The sequence below is a fragment of the Puntigrus tetrazona genome, chromosome 7, assembly GCF_018831695.1.
Source record: "Puntigrus tetrazona isolate hp1 chromosome 7, ASM1883169v1, whole genome shotgun sequence".
Taxonomy (NCBI): Eukaryota; Metazoa; Chordata; class Actinopteri; order Cypriniformes; family Cyprinidae; genus Puntigrus; species Puntigrus tetrazona.
Genome location: NC_056705.1, coordinates 8,694,968 through 8,710,862, shown reverse-complemented (window position 1 = coordinate 8,710,862; position 15,895 = coordinate 8,694,968). Strand labels below are relative to the sequence as shown.

General features: G+C 39.8%; 2 protein-coding genes across 6 annotated transcripts; one reads left to right on the top strand and one right to left on the bottom strand.

Annotated features, from left to right (window-relative positions):
- Positions 1-1,156: 1,156 nt before the first annotated feature.
- Positions 1,157-8,765, bottom strand: lins1 (lines homolog 1). 3 transcript variants are annotated; one of them, XM_043244085.1, is made up of 7 exons: positions 8,437-8,765; positions 6,879-7,149; positions 6,008-6,094; positions 5,786-5,930; positions 3,730-4,281; positions 2,334-2,520; positions 1,157-1,835 (listed from the first exon to the last, which is right to left on the bottom strand). In XM_043244085.1, the coding sequence occupies exons 2-7, from the start codon at positions 7,146-7,148 to the stop codon at positions 1,301-1,303; spliced, it is 1,776 nt and encodes a 591-aa protein (XP_043100020.1). In that variant the 5' UTR covers position 7,149; positions 8,437-8,765; the 3' UTR covers positions 1,157-1,300. The 3 variants fall into 3 exon arrangements, with proteins under 3 accessions (XP_043100020.1, XP_043100021.1, XP_043100019.1); XM_043244086.1 differs by having other exon boundaries at positions 8,502-8,765; XM_043244084.1 differs by lacking the exon at positions 8,437-8,765 and adding an exon at positions 7,579-7,846.
- Positions 7,890-15,521, top strand: asb7 (ankyrin repeat and SOCS box containing 7). Of its 3 annotated transcripts, none has more exons than XM_043244091.1 (5): positions 7,890-8,028; positions 8,852-8,928; positions 9,494-9,747; positions 11,400-12,005; positions 14,843-15,521. In XM_043244091.1, the coding sequence occupies exons 2-5, from the start codon at positions 8,882-8,884 to the stop codon at positions 14,980-14,982; spliced, it is 1,047 nt and encodes a 348-aa protein (XP_043100026.1). In that variant the 5' UTR covers positions 7,890-8,028; positions 8,852-8,881; the 3' UTR covers positions 14,983-15,521. The 3 variants fall into 3 exon arrangements, with proteins under 3 accessions (XP_043100026.1, XP_043100027.1, XP_043100028.1); XM_043244092.1 differs by having other exon boundaries at positions 7,970-8,032; XM_043244093.1 differs by lacking the exon at positions 7,890-8,028 and adding an exon at positions 8,041-8,166.
- Positions 15,522-15,895: the final 374 nt, after the last annotated feature.

Sequence of the window (15,895 nt, the reverse complement as noted above, 5' to 3'; positions counted from 1 at the left end):
AACATGTAATATTATTAAAAAAAACTGCTGTTTGCTATTTTTCAGAAAATTACGTTGACAGTTTTAGCAAATATAATATAATTTAATCAGGTTTATTTATATTAAGGGGCCAAAAAAAAAAAAAAAAACCTAAGGTTTTGTACTTTGGGATTCTTGATTAGTTTTAATTAATTAAACGTTCTTCAGTAACGTTTAATGTGAAGAGAGTCTAATTATGGCACAAGTTTTAATCATGACATTAAAATGAGCAACAGCTGTGTGGTCTACTGTACTGATGCCTTTCCTTCTGAATAGCTGTCGGTGACAGGAAAGGTTGTTAATATTTGCATATAAACTGTTGTAAATGAACTTTCATTAGCTGGTGATGTAATTTAAATGCTAATGAGGACGGTGTTGAGCCTAATCCCTCTTCCCAGTCGGTGGAATAAACCTGCTGTCTTTATACTACAGACATGCCCCACACATACTGCCCCGTAACAGTTATAGTTTGCACCTCTTGAACCCAGCAAACACCGTTATTAGAAAACATTCTAAATATATAATGAGAGTTCTTTTTTAAAAATGCCATGAAATGTTGCAATAAATTAAAAACAAAATGGAACGCAAGCAAAAAAAAAAAAAATATATAAAATGAGGCGTGGAATTATTTTACAGGCAAAAATTAAAGCACAATGAAATGTAAGACTTGATAAATAAACTATTTTATTATATTTCTATATTATGAGGGCCGACACATTTTAATTTAATGTCCTGAAACATGAAAGAAGTGCAAATGTACAGTAAGCATACAGCTTGAAAGGATCTGAAAAATGACATTTGTATTTCATGACACTAGCATTTCATGTCAATTTTACATGAAAATATAAGGGCATTTAATGCTTTACGTACACTTTCATTTCATTATTATTTCATAATTTGTATTTTTAATTTCATGTCATATGTCATCATTTCATTATTTTATTATATTATATATTATTATGTATTATATATATATATATATATATATATATATATATATATATATATATATATATATATATATATATATATATATATATATATATATATATATATATATATATATATATATATATATATATATATATATATATATATATATATATTTTTTTTTTTTTTTTTTTTTTTTTTTTTATTTAAATCAATCAAGTCCTTCTATACCAGTTATTTTGATTTAAAAAATGTTTTTGGTCCAGTGACATGTTCATTCACTGCATTAATTACTTGAGCGGGTCATAACAGGTTGATATTTCTGATCAATTCTGATCTATGCTCGTCCAAGCTAACAGAGCGTGTTTCTCAGGGGTTCAATGTTGTTCAGCAGCTTTAGGAGCGAGGCAGGGTTGTAGGGGAAGAGGCCCCTGTCATGTAGTCTGCTCACAGCGGTCTTCAACTCCAGAAGACACGCAAACACTTTACCCAGCAGCCAATCAGACGCATGTTCAGCCTGCGCTTGTTCCAGCTCCCTTCCGCAATCTCTCTCCCCAGAACCGCCGTCAGAAACGCGCTCATCCTCTGATTCGTCCGAGCTGCCGTAATCCACCAGCCGTGGGACCCGGCTGCCTGCCGCCGATCTAGCGCAGGGAACAGAGGGGTCGCTTCTTCCTCCGATACGGCGGCAAGCGCCGGAGAAGCCGGCCGGGTCCTCGAGGAGGAGCTTCAGGTAGCGGACGCAGTACTCCAGGAAGCACGTCTCGGAGGAGATGAGGAAGTCCAGGAGCACGCTGTGGTCGAAGCAGAGCGAGCGGAGCAGCAGTATGAAATGACAGTGAGGGTTACCACCCCGGACACAAACCCCGGGGTCCGAGCAGCTCAAACTGTGAGGAAAACAGGGGTATTTCCGTTAACATTTAGGTGTTAAGTCTCACTCTTAATATTTTATTAATAGTTACGTTTAAATGTGATTTAGAAATAGGCAAAGTAAGGCATTAATATGAGCTTTATTAGCGCTTACTGCCAAAGTGCTAATAATAAGCAACTAGTTAAGAGTGAGATTTGGTCCCTAAACTATTTTTAAGTTCTTCTATTCAGCAGAGATGCATTTAAATGAATATTTTGATCATTTACCAAACAAACGCCGTTCTACGAAACGTAACAATATGAAGGTTTTTAACAATAAATACATCAAACGCAGCCTTGGTGAGCAACACCGACTCTAGTTCAAACGGTAGCGTGTGGTGTGATACAACCAGGCAACGTCTGAAGAAATAAACGCACGTTTAGTTTCAGCAGTGCCGTACGCGTCTATAAATATTAGCGCTGGCCTCGGAAATAGGCCAGGAAAAAGTTCCATCGTAAAAAAACAAATCCCAAACCTTTTCTGATACAAATACAGTCCGATCAAAGCCTTGGCCGACTCCATCATGTCGTCATCTTGTTCGGCGAATACCACAGACACCCAGGAGCAGCCGTGAGCGTCCGGAGACGCCGGAGTCCCGTGACGCCGCAGGAACGACATGAGCGCCGATAAATACCAGCACACGTCCACGTCCTTCAGGGATCCTTGAGAAACACAGGAAAGACACGCCGCCCTCTGCTGGTCAACTTCATTACACGCCATCGCTTGGTTGGGGACACTAGTGATTATCGTCGAATTGATTCCAGAGACCGTCTCTGTATTTAATTACAAATCTGGTCATTATACATCCCTGTCAGTGTACTCTTCTGCTTTATACTGTTCAGTGCTCTCATGCAACCTGCGTTGTTAAAAGCGCTATATAAATAAAAATGATTGATTGGTGTGCTATTAAATACGAGGCACTAGAAATTAAAGCACCGAAACCTAGAAAAGCTGCATCCTAATATACAGTATAGTAGGTCAAAAACTGGAAAAGTGTGTCTGAAAACAGGAAAAAGCTCCAGGTGACCCGCTGTTTCTGGCGAGATGAGCCCAATGGGGAAGATTTGTGGACGGCGGACTTTTATAAAACTTCCTTAAATGTAATGGCGACTAATTCGTTTGTCCAAAAAAAAGTTCCTACTTCCTAATAGAGTCAAGTACTTTGTGAATTAGTGCACCCGTTCTGAATCACTCAAAAAAATGCTATTCATCTGTGAACAGGACTGTTATGTTATGATGGCACCAGTGTTTTAGCATATATATATATATATATATATATATATATATATATATATATATATATATATATATATATATATATATCTCCATATATGCTTTTTTGAAAAAAAACAGTTTCCTTAAAATTTTGAACTAGCCTTTTTAGTTTTTTTCAGTTTCCACATTTTTACGTGTATCCGTTTTCTTCATACTTCCATCTATTTTAATACTTTCATCACATTTTAGTGTAATAATCGACTATTTAATTAGCATCGTCCACATCCTTCAGTTCGTTACGCTTTTCATCTAATATTTACATTTTAATGTAAAAAAAAAAACGAACTACATTTTTAATGGCCGTTGTGGTTTTGTTTTCCAATGACGATACGACACAAAACGGCACCAGAAATATCACAAATATCGTTACATCTACGCATGCTTTCAGTCAAAACACATGTAACTAGCGTCCTATCAAAGCACTAAGGGCGTTCATCACCTACGTCTCGTTCATCAACACTGTAGCATTCGCTTAGCGCTCGCTACCTCAGCAACGACATAGCATGCGAAACGTATATCAAATTTATATCAAAAATATGACTTTTTCCACGTTCCAGCTGTGGGTATTAACTGTGAAAGTCCAGCGTGACGCTCACCTCTCCGTGGCTGGGCCTGAACGCGTATCTCCAGCGACTTCAGCAGAACCAGGCTCACGGCTCTCAGAACCGCGTCGTCCGTCCGACTCGCGTCGCAGTCGCCGCCGAAGAAACTGCCTTGAGCTTTCACGGGGACTTCCTTCAGCCAGCCCGCGGCGACTTCCTCCAACACCCCCGCCGCCGCGGCCAGAGCGTCCTCCGCCAGGCCGAGATCTTCGTCTGACGAGCGCCGGACCTCAGCCGAAGCCCAGTCCTCCCCGGCCCGCCGCAGAAGGCTTCTCTTGAGAAGAAGCAGCGCTCGTTTCTTCACCAGGTGCTCCACGTCGGCTCCAACGACGCGAGGCAGCGCCCGGGACTCGACGAACACGACCCTCTGCACCGGAGAACGGACGTCGAATCTGAGCCGGGCGGCGATGAGCGCCTCCGCCAGGTCCAGGAACTCGCACCAGGTTTTAGAGCGACCCGGCCGCTCTCTCTCGTCCGGGGTCAGGAGCGCCGTGCGCAGGCAGGAGACGGAGGAATCCAGGCCAGAAAGAAGCTCCGTCAAAACATCTACGGATAAAAACGAGCGGCTGGGATTAAAAAAAAAACACGTCCTGTGAGCACAAGCAAAGTTTGGCTGTTTTAGTTTCATTTTGAAGTAATACGTTGTATATTAAACCCAGAGTCTCATTTCTAAATCGTTTTTGCATAACGATATTTCGTAATTCCTTTGTTACTACAAGCTGACGTCCTAAAAGTAACAAGGAAATGGTTATTAAAAATATCATCAATAATAAAACATGAACTTTGAATATGAAAAATACAGCTTAATACGGTAAAATTATTATTAATAAAAGCAAAACAATAACAACATTAATCATAAATGTTTATTAGTATTATTAAAACAATCCAATCTGGAAAACAATTAGGATTAATAATAATTAATAATAATATCTCGTTGTTTTTGCATGTTGAACAGTTTAAAAAATGGGTTTAAAGTGACTTAATTATTTGAGAATAAGGCGATTTTAAAAACAATAATGACTCACCTATTCTCAAACCATTACTTTTTATTATGTTGGAAGATGTGGTATTATTATTATTATTATTATTGATGGACACATTGTGCTGAATACATACACAGATGTAACCTAGCAACTAATTCACTTTTTTAAAGTCACTGCAAGTTCATTTAAGCTCAAATGTTAGTAAAAGCGGTTTCTGAGTTGCTTCGATTGTAATTTCTCCATCTTTTCTATTAGTCCAAGTTTTCTCCTGAGGTCCTGCCTCTCCCTCCACCTCCCACGATAAAGCCGGTCAGTGTGAGTGTGTGTGTGTGTGTGTCTGTGTGTGAGTGTGTGTGTGTGTCTGTGTGTGAGTGTCTGTGTGTGTGTCTGTGTGTGTGTCTGTGTGTGTGTCTGTGTCTGTGTGTGTGTCTGTGTGTGTGTGTGTGTGTGTGTGTGTGTGTGTGTCTGTCTGTGTGTGTGTCTGTGTGTGTGTGTGTGTGTGTGTGTCTGTGTCTGTCTGTGTGTGTGTGTGTGTGTGTGTGTGTGTCTGTGTGTGTGTGTGTGTGTGTGTGTGTGTGTGTGTGTGTGTGTGTGTGTCTGTCTGTCTGTGTGTGTGTGTCTGTCTGTCTGTGTGTGTGTGTGTGTGTCTGTCTGTCTGTCTGTGTGTGTGTGTGTCTGTGTGTGTGTGTGTGTGTGTGTGTGTGTGTGTGTGTGTGTCTGTGTCTGTGTCTGTGTCTGTGTGTGTGTCTGTGTGTGTGTCTGTGTGTGTGTGTGTCTGTGTGTGTGTCTGTGTGTGTGTCTGTGTGTGTGTCTGTGTGTGTGTGTGTGTGTGTGTGTGTGTGTGTGTGTGTGTGTGTGTGTGTGTGTGTGTGTGTGTGTGTGTGTGTGTGTGTGTCTGTGTCTGTGTGTGTGTGTCTGTGTGTGTGTGTGTGTGTGTCTGTCTGTGTGTGTGTGTGTGTGTGTGTGTGTGTGTGTGTGTGTCTGTCTGTGTGTGTGTCTGTCTGTGTATGTGTCTGTGTGTCTGTGTGTGTCTGTGTGTGTGTGTGTGCGTGTGTGTGTGTGTGTACCTCTCTGATTCGGGCCCGTGTCTCCTCTCAGCACTGCTTTAATCACAGCGGTCAGGGACCACAGACAGGAGTCCAGTTCTCCGCCGGACACCGATTCCTCAAACACTCGAGCACACGTGCGTCTCCACACGCAGCTGCTGCCTCCCTGAAATCAGCAAGCAAAGAAAACATCAGGAAAGAAAGAGAGACGCTCAAACCTTATAAAACTGTATGTCTGCACACCTGTCTAATTTCTAATATCACGCAGGCCGACACGCACTTCGCAGATAAATGAGACGTCAGCTTGTCTGGAGATCTGAGGAGAGAGACCTGCATCAAGACATCAATTAACATGTCACATGATCCTTTATATTCTTATAATAATCTCATTTGCTGTTTAAGAAACAATATTATTATTATTATTAATTATCAAAACAGAGTCTTTTTTTAGGATTCTTAAAGAAAAATCCAAAAATCAGCATTTATCTGAAATAAAAGGCTTTTGTAACCTTATACACTATACCTTTCAAAAGCTTGGAATCAGCATGTTTAAATCCTTATTTATTTATTATTAAATTATGATATGTGTGTATATATATATATATATATATATATATATATATATATATATATATATATATATATATATGTGTGTGTTAGCAAAGATGCTTTATTTTGATCAAAAGTGATGACATTTATAATTTATAAATATTTCTATATTAGATAAATCCTCAGAACTTTATATTCATTAAAGAAACAATGCAAGAAAAAATCAATTTAGATTGTTTTCAACATAATAATAAATGTTTCTTGTGTAGCAAATCCAGACTTTATAAGTATTTTTGAAGGTTAATGATGCTAAATTTCAGTTGTTTTAAAAAGTAAAGATATTTCAAAATTGGATCAAACAAATAATAATTCCAATAACAATTATTAAAAAATAATTCTTGCTGTTCAAAAACGTGGGACCGTTAGCATATATGGATAACGTTTATATAAATATTAATATAAATGCAAATAAATATGATCACAATTATAAAACATACTGTACATATTCGCAAATGTTCTAAAAACTTTATTTTATTCATCCAAATATTTAGCTTATTGAACCCACCAGGTGTGCCATCAGATTGTTTTCTCCAAACAGCCTTCTCGTCACGTCTTCATAGTATGCCGCGGCATCTTGAGGCAGACTCCGAGCGGTCAGCCTGCGGACGATGCTCTCGGTGAGAGTGAGACACAACCACGCCGCGTCTGCCTTTTCTGTCTGGCTCGCAAAACACGACGAGATTCGGCCGGCCAGCTCTTCGCTGCTCACGCTGGGAGCAGATCCTGCACGCAACAGCCCAAAGGTGTCTCGGAGATCCAGTCCTGAGGCATCCATGCTGAAAATAAAAGGCCCAAAAACAGACATGTTGATATGTGGCCGTGCTCTGTTCAGGTTGATTTTAGTTATTTAGCTAGGGGTCATCTCTTCGTCCTTCCTTCAGACAATTCAACATCAGCAAACCTGACTCTGGACATTGATTGACAGGCAAAGCGTGCTTCTGATTGGCTAAAAACTCTCTTTTCTACGAGTGCACAAATAAACGATATGCCTGTTATTCACACTTTTGACTTTATAATTATATAAGACGTGGCAAACGTAGTTGGACTTAAGCATATAACCCCAAATCTGCTTTTACATTCAATCGTAATACAACATTACACACTTAATTACGTGCATAAATTACTTATTAAGGACAATTAGTTTCCATTAAAAAGGAAGAATGCAAAAACGTATTTGATAAACCGTATCTGCGTTGCTTGCTTACGTTATCTGTGATGATTTCTCGATGTGCAGTTTAACTCGTTGAGTTCATAAATAGAAAACACCCTCATTTTTTGACTAACTATAGAGATTTTTCGTTATAGAATTGTAACTGAATCCAGTGACGCAGCCTACGTGATCCCTGGAGATGCGGCGTCAAATCGCAATCCGTACTGTAAAGAAGAGCTTTTCTAATTTACAGTTAATTTGGCTATTTTTCCAACTTCGTCGCAAAATCCGCTCCGACACAAGAAGCGAACGCCTCCGCGCAAACCACATGGAGTGCTGTTTGCCGTTACGCTGCCGCAACTGTCGCAAAACCCTGACGTTCGGTCTATTGTTTTGCAGCAGTGCGACGTAGCCGCGACGTACTTGACAGCTGCAATCCGATTGGCTGCTGCGGTTTGAAGCCTTGGAGATGATGTTCACGGCTACCTGACTGTATTTGTGCTCTGTATGTATGTTACGCGTATAATATTTCACGCTCTCTCGAGTCTTTATTGCGTGAATTGGCAGATATCGTTGATTTCGTCCTCTAGCCGCGGGTTGAGAGAGTTTGAGTAACTTTAAAATCAGTGCTGCTGTGAAACTGGTCAGTAACCGCTGGCTAAATGCTAGCTATGCTAATGCAGTAACAGTACATGTCAATCACAGAGTTTGGCGAATTCTCCTTCGGTTTAACGACCGCTGTCGGAATCACCGTATCGATTACTTGAGCGACGTTAAATTAAACGACGCGGCTCTCTAAAAGCAGCCGCTCCGGTATTTGTTTTAGGTCGATTTTAGCTGCCACAGCTGGTTTAGCACACCAGCTAACAGACTCATTGTTCTCAGTGAGGCAGCTGCAAACATTAACATTCACCTTTCGTTTAACGATCTGGAGGCGGGAAAGTGGTCAAACCGCCGTCGTCGGTGCGCATCACTTACGGTTGCGTTGTTATAAGTGGGGCGAATGCACGCTGCAGCTGTTTATTTTAAGATGCTGAAAGACAATAACATTAATATTTACTCCTCGACGTAGAGACGATCGATGTAACGTGACAGATATGTGTGTAAATAAGACGTCATCGGATAGGTGTGGCTAAGTGAGGGTTATCCTCGTAAACGTGCGTGTTTTATCCATGCCGGTTTACATGAACGCGTGTGTTATGCAAATAATAAACGTTGTGCATTGAGAAAAATCGTGTATACGTTCTTGATTGATGCGTGTGTGTGTGTGTGTGTGTGTGTGTGTGTGTGAATGATGATCTTCTTTCTATATTATTGCGCACATCTAGAATCGAGATCTGAAGCTGATGTGAATATGGATGCAGAAGGCAAAGGCTGTTTCAAAACTACAAGACATTAATGAACGGTAATTTTGTCTTACAGCTGAGCTTTGTAGGCCGTATGTGTGTGATTTCTGTCATTTTTGTAATGTGTTGCAATATGTTTATGGCCGGGTTGAGGGTTTTGGCTTCACTCGACGCAGCTGGCAATATCCCATAACTTTGCATGCAAGAATATTGTTAATATTATGTGTTTTAACCTGTGTTTTTGTGCTGTAAAATATAGCCTGAAAGAAAAAATCTGCATCAAAGAAATTTAGAAATATGGTATTTATAATAAAAACTATTGCAAATGTATTGTTCATAAGGTCTTAAGACACTCTTGTAACAAGTAATATCTGGTAATTTAGCATTTTACGAGCAAGAAGAGGTCTCATAATTTTTAAATTACTGCTTATTTATGTCGTACCCAGTGACGTAATTAACAATGCATTATTATATTTTTAGATTTTGCAATTTGATTGTTGGGTTTATGATTTTACAAACAGAAAAGTTGCACGGTAACAAATTTAAATGAACGGCGATCCCCAAATTTTTTTCGATAATAACGAATGAATCGTCCTTTGATTCTAAACGCTCGTTTGCTTGCAGGGACACGGGAACGGCTGAGCCCCGTACTGCGAGATGTGACAGGATGCTGAACCATCACTGCAGAAGGAACCCGGAGTTACAGGAGGAGCTGCAGATCCAGGCGGCGGTGGCGGCCGGCGATGTCTACACCGTCCGCAAGATGCTGGAGCAGGGCTACTCGCCCAAGATCAGGGACGCCAACGGCTGGACGCTGCTGCACTTCTCTGCGGCAAAGGGAAAGGAGCGCTGCGTGCGCGTCTTCCTCGAACACGGAGGTAAAGAGCGCTTCAGGGCAGTGGCGAGAAGTGATCCAAAGCGTCAGAAAAACAAAAATGACCAGCCTAGTTTACTAAAAGCTGTGGTTTGCTCAACACCACTCTTACAAAAACACACATTAGGCAAAATTAAAAGCTGCTTTTTGTTTTTTTTTAAACCGCCAAGGTCCAAAAGTGACATGCATATTAATCTCCATTTACTCTCTTGGTATTAAAAGTGCTTTATTCTCAATGATAACGCGTTTGGGGTAAACCTTAACCTGTATTTAAGTTCCCTGTCTTGTAGTGCTCTCAAACAATTAGCACATGCACGATATGTTTGTGCGTAACATACACTTAATGTATGCACTATACACTTATAATACGAATGAATAAAAAAATGCATTTATAAATGCACATGCACGTAAATATTTTGCATTAACTTATACATTATAAATACACACGTATATTACGCGAACAAAAACTTTTATTTTGCATACAATTAATCACAAACTCGTTTGGCAGCACTGCTTTTCCTTGAAACGCTGTGCTGCTCAGGTAGAGGCTGATGTTCTGTTCATGTTTAGGTGTAGTAATGCGCGCTAGACGTTAGGGGGCGCTGCGAAACAGGACAGTTTTTGTCAAAACATCTGCAGACGGAACGATTCACCGTCAAGCCTTAAACTGCGCAGCTGTACAGAATAAATTCACCAAGACTGTCCTCAGAGTGATCAACGATAAGCTACGGTGCTACGATTGAAATACAGCAGCGTTATGCAAATGGTCCAAATGCTTGGATGTAGCGTTTAGATCTTTACAAGCTAATTAAGAGCGTCAAATCTGCATATTTATGCTTTATGAGTTGTGCGTACATTTAGCATTTGTGCCCAATGTTTTATAATGTTAGAGCCGTTCAGTGTTAACGTGAACATTTAAACTGTATTTAATAAATCAGCGACTTTACTATAGTCGGCATTAATGTTTTAGTTGTTTGCCACTTTATTTACTGGATATGATTGGATTTCAAGATTAAAAGCTCGCGTTGAAGGATTTCATAATGCTGGCAACATGCTAACTGCATTCCAATCAAGCTAGCAACACGCTAGCGATAGGTTAATCGCGCTGTCAACATGCTAATCATGCCAGAGACATCTAAACTTTCAAACTTGAAGCCGTGTCTGCTTAAAATTAGTCTTGATAAGCTTTTTTTTTCTGGTTCAGATTTGTCATGTGTTTGCATTTCACCATGCTAAAACATGCTAACTACGTTTGTAGTCACGCTAGAGGCATGTTACAGGTTAAAAGGTTACTCCAACCCAAAATGGGCCCAAAATATCTTAAATGGTCTCCCGAAGACAAACACACACAGCTTCGAAACGACACGACGGTAAGAGACGAATGGCGTTTTTCTTCATTTTGAGGTGGAGTAGCCCTTTAGCCATCGCTATGCTATCTAAGCCAGGGGTCATCAAACCTGATCCCGAAGGGCTGGTGTCCTGCAGAGTTTAGCTCCAGCTCTCTTCAACACCAAGTAACACCTTGATGAACTGCTTCAGGTGTGTTTGATTAGCGTGGGAGCTAAACTCTCGGGGCCGAACTTGGCGACCCCCGATCTCTGTCTATTTAAAGTAGGTCTTATCTAGTTGGGATCGGTGACGTGTTTGTCTCTCCAGCGGATCCCACGGTGAAGGACTTCATCGGAGGCTTCACCGCTCTGCATTACGCCGCCATGCACGGCCGCGCCCGCATCGCCCGCCTCATGCTGGAGTCCGAGTACCGCAGCGACATCATCAACGCCAAGAGCAACGACGGCTGGACGCCTCTGCACGTGGCGGCCCACTACGGCCGAGACTCCTTCGTGCGCCTCCTCTTGGAGTTCAAAGCCGAGGTGGACCCGCTCAGCGACAAAGGCACCACGCCGCTGCAGCTGGCCATCATCCGCGAGCGCTCCAGCTGCGTGCGCATCCTGCTCGACCACAGCGCCAACATAGACATCCAGAACGGCTTCCTGCTGCGCTACGCCGTCATCAAGGGCAACCACTCGTACTGCCGCATGTTCCTGCAGCGCGGGGCCGACACCAACCTGGGCCGGCTGGAGGACGGCCAGACGCCGCTGCACCTGTCGGCCCTCAGAGACGATGTGCTGTGCGCGCAGATGCTGTACGCTTACGGGGCCGACACGAACACCAGGAACTACGAGGGCCAGACGCCCGTGGCTGTTTCCGTCAGCATGTCTGGCATCAGTCGGCCCTGTCTGGACTTCCTGCAGGAGGTCACAAGTAGGTTTTCCTTCGCTTTAAAGCTTATCCGGTCATAAAGGGCCGTTCGCTCCAAGCACGAAAGCTATGAAGTACCGCACGAGCGGACAATATTGTCTGTTTATTCTAAACGTACTCGCGTCTTTTAATTGTCCAGCTCGTGATAGCAGGTTCTGATTAATTGTCAGTGGAAAGAGGATTTTATAGCCTCTGCTACTGATACTAAAAGTGATCTGAACGGTATCTTTATCATTATAGTTATCGTGCTTGCTGCTAACGAGCCTCAAGGGCGAATTTTTAAATAAACATTTGAAAGAGATCTTTACTTAGTACCCTAATGATTTTTGGCAAGAAAAAAAAACCCCATGCAGTGTATTGTTGGTTATTGCTGCAAATATACCTATGCTACTTATGGTTTTGTGGTCCGGGTCACATTATGGTCCAACCTTATTGTTTCTTTAACTACACGTGACACCTTCGACACCCATAAAGGGTTCCTTTTCCTAACTAGCCGCGACAGTGACGAGCAAAGTTTTCATTTTAGAAATTTTATTTTAGTTTGATTGATTCGGTCGTGACACAGATGTGTGTGTGTGTGTGTATATATATATATATATATATATATATATATATATATATATATATATATATATATATATATATATATATATACAGATATACAGATATATACATATATACAGATATTGTCATTTTTAGCAACAGTAAATTAGTGTAAAATTATTATATATATTTTAATATTATATTATGCAAACTTTTATTTTTATTTTTACAAAGTAAATTTAAGTATTTATTATATATTTATATATAATAAATACTTATATATATATATATATATATATATATATATATATATAAATATATATATAATTTTTATATATATAAATAAATATATAATTTTATATATCTATATTTATTCATATAGATAATATATATATATATATATATATATATATATAAAAATAATTTTTTATATATATATATATATATATATATATATATATAAATAATTTTATATATAAATAAATATATAAATAAATATAAAATTATATATTTATTTTTATTATTATACTTATAGTTCATAACGATGTTAATGATTTAACTTGCCACAGAACATTGCACATAATATTCTAATACTCTCATCCCAGTTAAAATGACAGTTGTACTTTGGGAAGGAGTTCCAATCAAGTAAAACATAAAGCTTTAAAACTCCAAGGGTTAATAAAGAGAGTACCATCAAAGGAGCTCATGTTCCCTCTTTTCTCCAGAAAAATGTCAAATCTCACGGAGAGCAGCGGCCGTTCTGTCAATCTGTAAGTTGAGCAACGGCCTCCGCCGCCTCCCGAGCGAACGGCATTATGATCCCTCTCCCCCACACAGAACAATCGGCCGTCTGAGAAAGCGAGCCACGTTACCTGAAGCACTAATGAGCAAGTACACAACAATGGCCACATTCCTGCGCTTCGCTTCAACTTTGATATCACCATATCAAAGCCACCTGTCGCAGACATTTACTCGCTGTCAGCTCATTCAGAGCGATCCCATTTCACCCTGATTATTTATTAAAAAAAAAAAAGGCGCTCCGGCGGCTGTATTCACACGGAGGAGGACTCTTTGAGAGCGTGACTTCATGTCTTGAAGGGAGTGAGAAGGCGTGTTGCTTTGGTTTCTGTCTCTCTGCCGTCACCTGCAGTTGAGATCTTTTGCTAAGACTGACAGAAGACAGGGGCCGCAGATGGCCGTCTCCAGCTCTTTGTAGTGGTTTTTCCAGCTGGCTTCACTTGTGTGCGCGCAGCCTGTGCCATGTTGTGTTGGGACGGGAAACTGGCCTATTAAAACCGATCAGCTCTGTGCACCGGTTTCCTGGAACTCATTGCAGGACTTTCCTGATATCTTTTAATAAGACAATTGGCTAAAAAACGTTTTGTGTGCTGGGGTTTTTTTAGCCTCCCCCGATGTCCACTTAGGAATTTTTTTTTTTTATGCCAGAAACAATCATTTTTCATGGATTTTTTCTCTCTCTCTCTCTAACCCTTTCAATTAAATGAGTACCTAATAAAATATCTATACTTTTTATCCGCTCCAATTTTAAATAACAGGCTATTTGTGATAAATTCATAAATTACTATTTAGTTTTTAATTAGATTTTCAACTTTAAATCCTTGTCTCTTTGTGACAGATTTACACATTTATTATTGCATATGTATATATATATATATATATATATATATATATATATATATATATATGTGTGTATGTGTGTGTGTGTGTGTGTGTGTGTATATATATATATGCACACTTTTTAAATGTTAGGGTTTTTTTATAGAAAGTGTCTTTCAAAGCTTTTTTTCTAAAGTCTTTTTTTTTCCCATAACACTCCTGCAATCTTTCCCTTCCTTAAATACCAAGCTCTACAAGATTATACATTTATAGAGAGAAATTATGTAATTGTGTAATTATGTATCTGTAATAATACTGCATTTCATTTCTGAAGCACATTTGTCAATCCCAAAAGCACCACAGTACAAAGACCTGTGCCGCGATACAAATATTAACTGTAATAATCGGCAGTAGAGGCCTTTTCCTTTTTCTATAAAGATATGGAGCTGAAACGAAATTCAACCACCTTCGGTCTATAATTCATATTCGTTTAATTCTGTCCGGTGAGTTCAGCGCTTCTGCACACGCCGTTTCAAGTTCATTTATTCAGTGTATTTGACGTATAATGAAATAAGTTGGCGGTAGGACACACTAATACAATTTAAGCTTCTGTTGTACGTTTTAGACTGTGCACACCTTCTGTGTTTCCTCTGTTTAACTCGACGCTCGTTGCGTTTCAGGGCAGCCCAGGACTTTGCAGGATCTGTGCAGGATAAAGATCCGGCAGTGCATCGGCCTGCAGAGCCTGAAGTTTCTGGAAGATCTGCCCATTGCCAAGGTCATGAAGGACTACCTAAAACACAAGTTCGACAGCGTTTGACGGCAGCCGACCGACTGCTTTCTTTAGGTTCCCCTAAGACTCTATGCAAACTCTCTTTTTTTGATTTCTACTCAACCTCTGGGAGCAGGTGCAGCGTTTTGTACGAGCGGAGGGAAATGACGACTGTGGATCGGGAGCACTGTAAAAGGCCATGTTGATTCGTTCACTGAAGGTGTCTGGAAGAAATTCCTGACCCGCGAGGGAAGAAAAAACGTGTTTGATTTGTACCAAATATCTTTTGTCGCTCTTAAATCAACAAGGCCTTTGTAAGTATTAGCCTTTTTCTTTTTCTTTTTTCTATCGGCTACATTCTCAGACGAGGAAAAGATAAAAGCTAAGCTATCCAGAGAAACTGGCAAACGTTCAGGTCAAAGTCATAAAAAATGCATGCACTATTGTTAGAAATAATTCCCGATTTCTCTTTTTTTTTTTGTTTTTTTTGGATCGCATCAAGTTAATAGATTCCGATTTGTTTGTATTTGCAAACAAATTGTACCAAAAAAACACTTTTTCCGTGCAAGCATTCTTTTTCTCCCTGAAGAATTATATATATATATATATATATATATTTATATATATATATATATATATATATATATATATATATATATATATATATATATATTTTTTTTTTTTTTTTTTTTTGTTAAATATTCCAGACTCGTTATCAGAGGTGCTTGGCTTTAGTTTGCATTAAAACGTCACGAGAGGACTGCATAGGTGAACATGTATTACGTGCATAAATCATTAACGAACTTTATGTAAATAATTGTGTCATATGTACAGCAGATATTTTTAGACTATTTAAGCCACGCGCTTGTGTTATGGAAGTGTTTTGGGGTTCTGTTGAGTGGTTCTGTGTTTTTTTCGTGTGACCTGTCAAGGGCTTTGATTTGAGAACGTCCAGATCTGT

What these genes read in the sequence shown, in the direction of transcription:
- lins1 (XM_043244085.1), bottom strand. Translation starts at nt 7,148, where the DNA reads ATGGATGCCTCAGGACTGGATCTCCGAGACACCTTTGGGCTGTTGCGT. An exon ending in ACAATCTGATGGCACACCTG is followed by an intron (nt 6,095 to 6,878) that starts GTGGGTTCAATA and finishes GTCTTGATGCAG; the next exon opens with GTCTCTCTCCTCAGATCTCC. An exon ending in TCAGGCCCAGCCACGGAGAG is followed by an intron (nt 2,521 to 3,729) that starts GTGAGCGTCACG and finishes GTGTTTCTCAAG; the next exon opens with GATCCCTGAAGGACGTGGAC.
- asb7 (XM_043244091.1), top strand. Translation starts at nt 8,882, where the DNA reads ATGCAGAAGGCAAAGGCTGTTTCAAAACTACAAGACATTAATGAACG. An exon ending in CGTCTTCCTCGAACACGGAG is followed by an intron (nt 9,748 to 11,399) that starts GTAAAGAGCGCT and finishes TTGTCTCTCCAG; the next exon opens with CGGATCCCACGGTGAAGGAC. An exon ending in CTTCCTGCAGGAGGTCACAA is followed by an intron (nt 12,006 to 14,842) that starts GTAGGTTTTCCT and finishes GTTGCGTTTCAG; the next exon opens with GGCAGCCCAGGACTTTGCAG.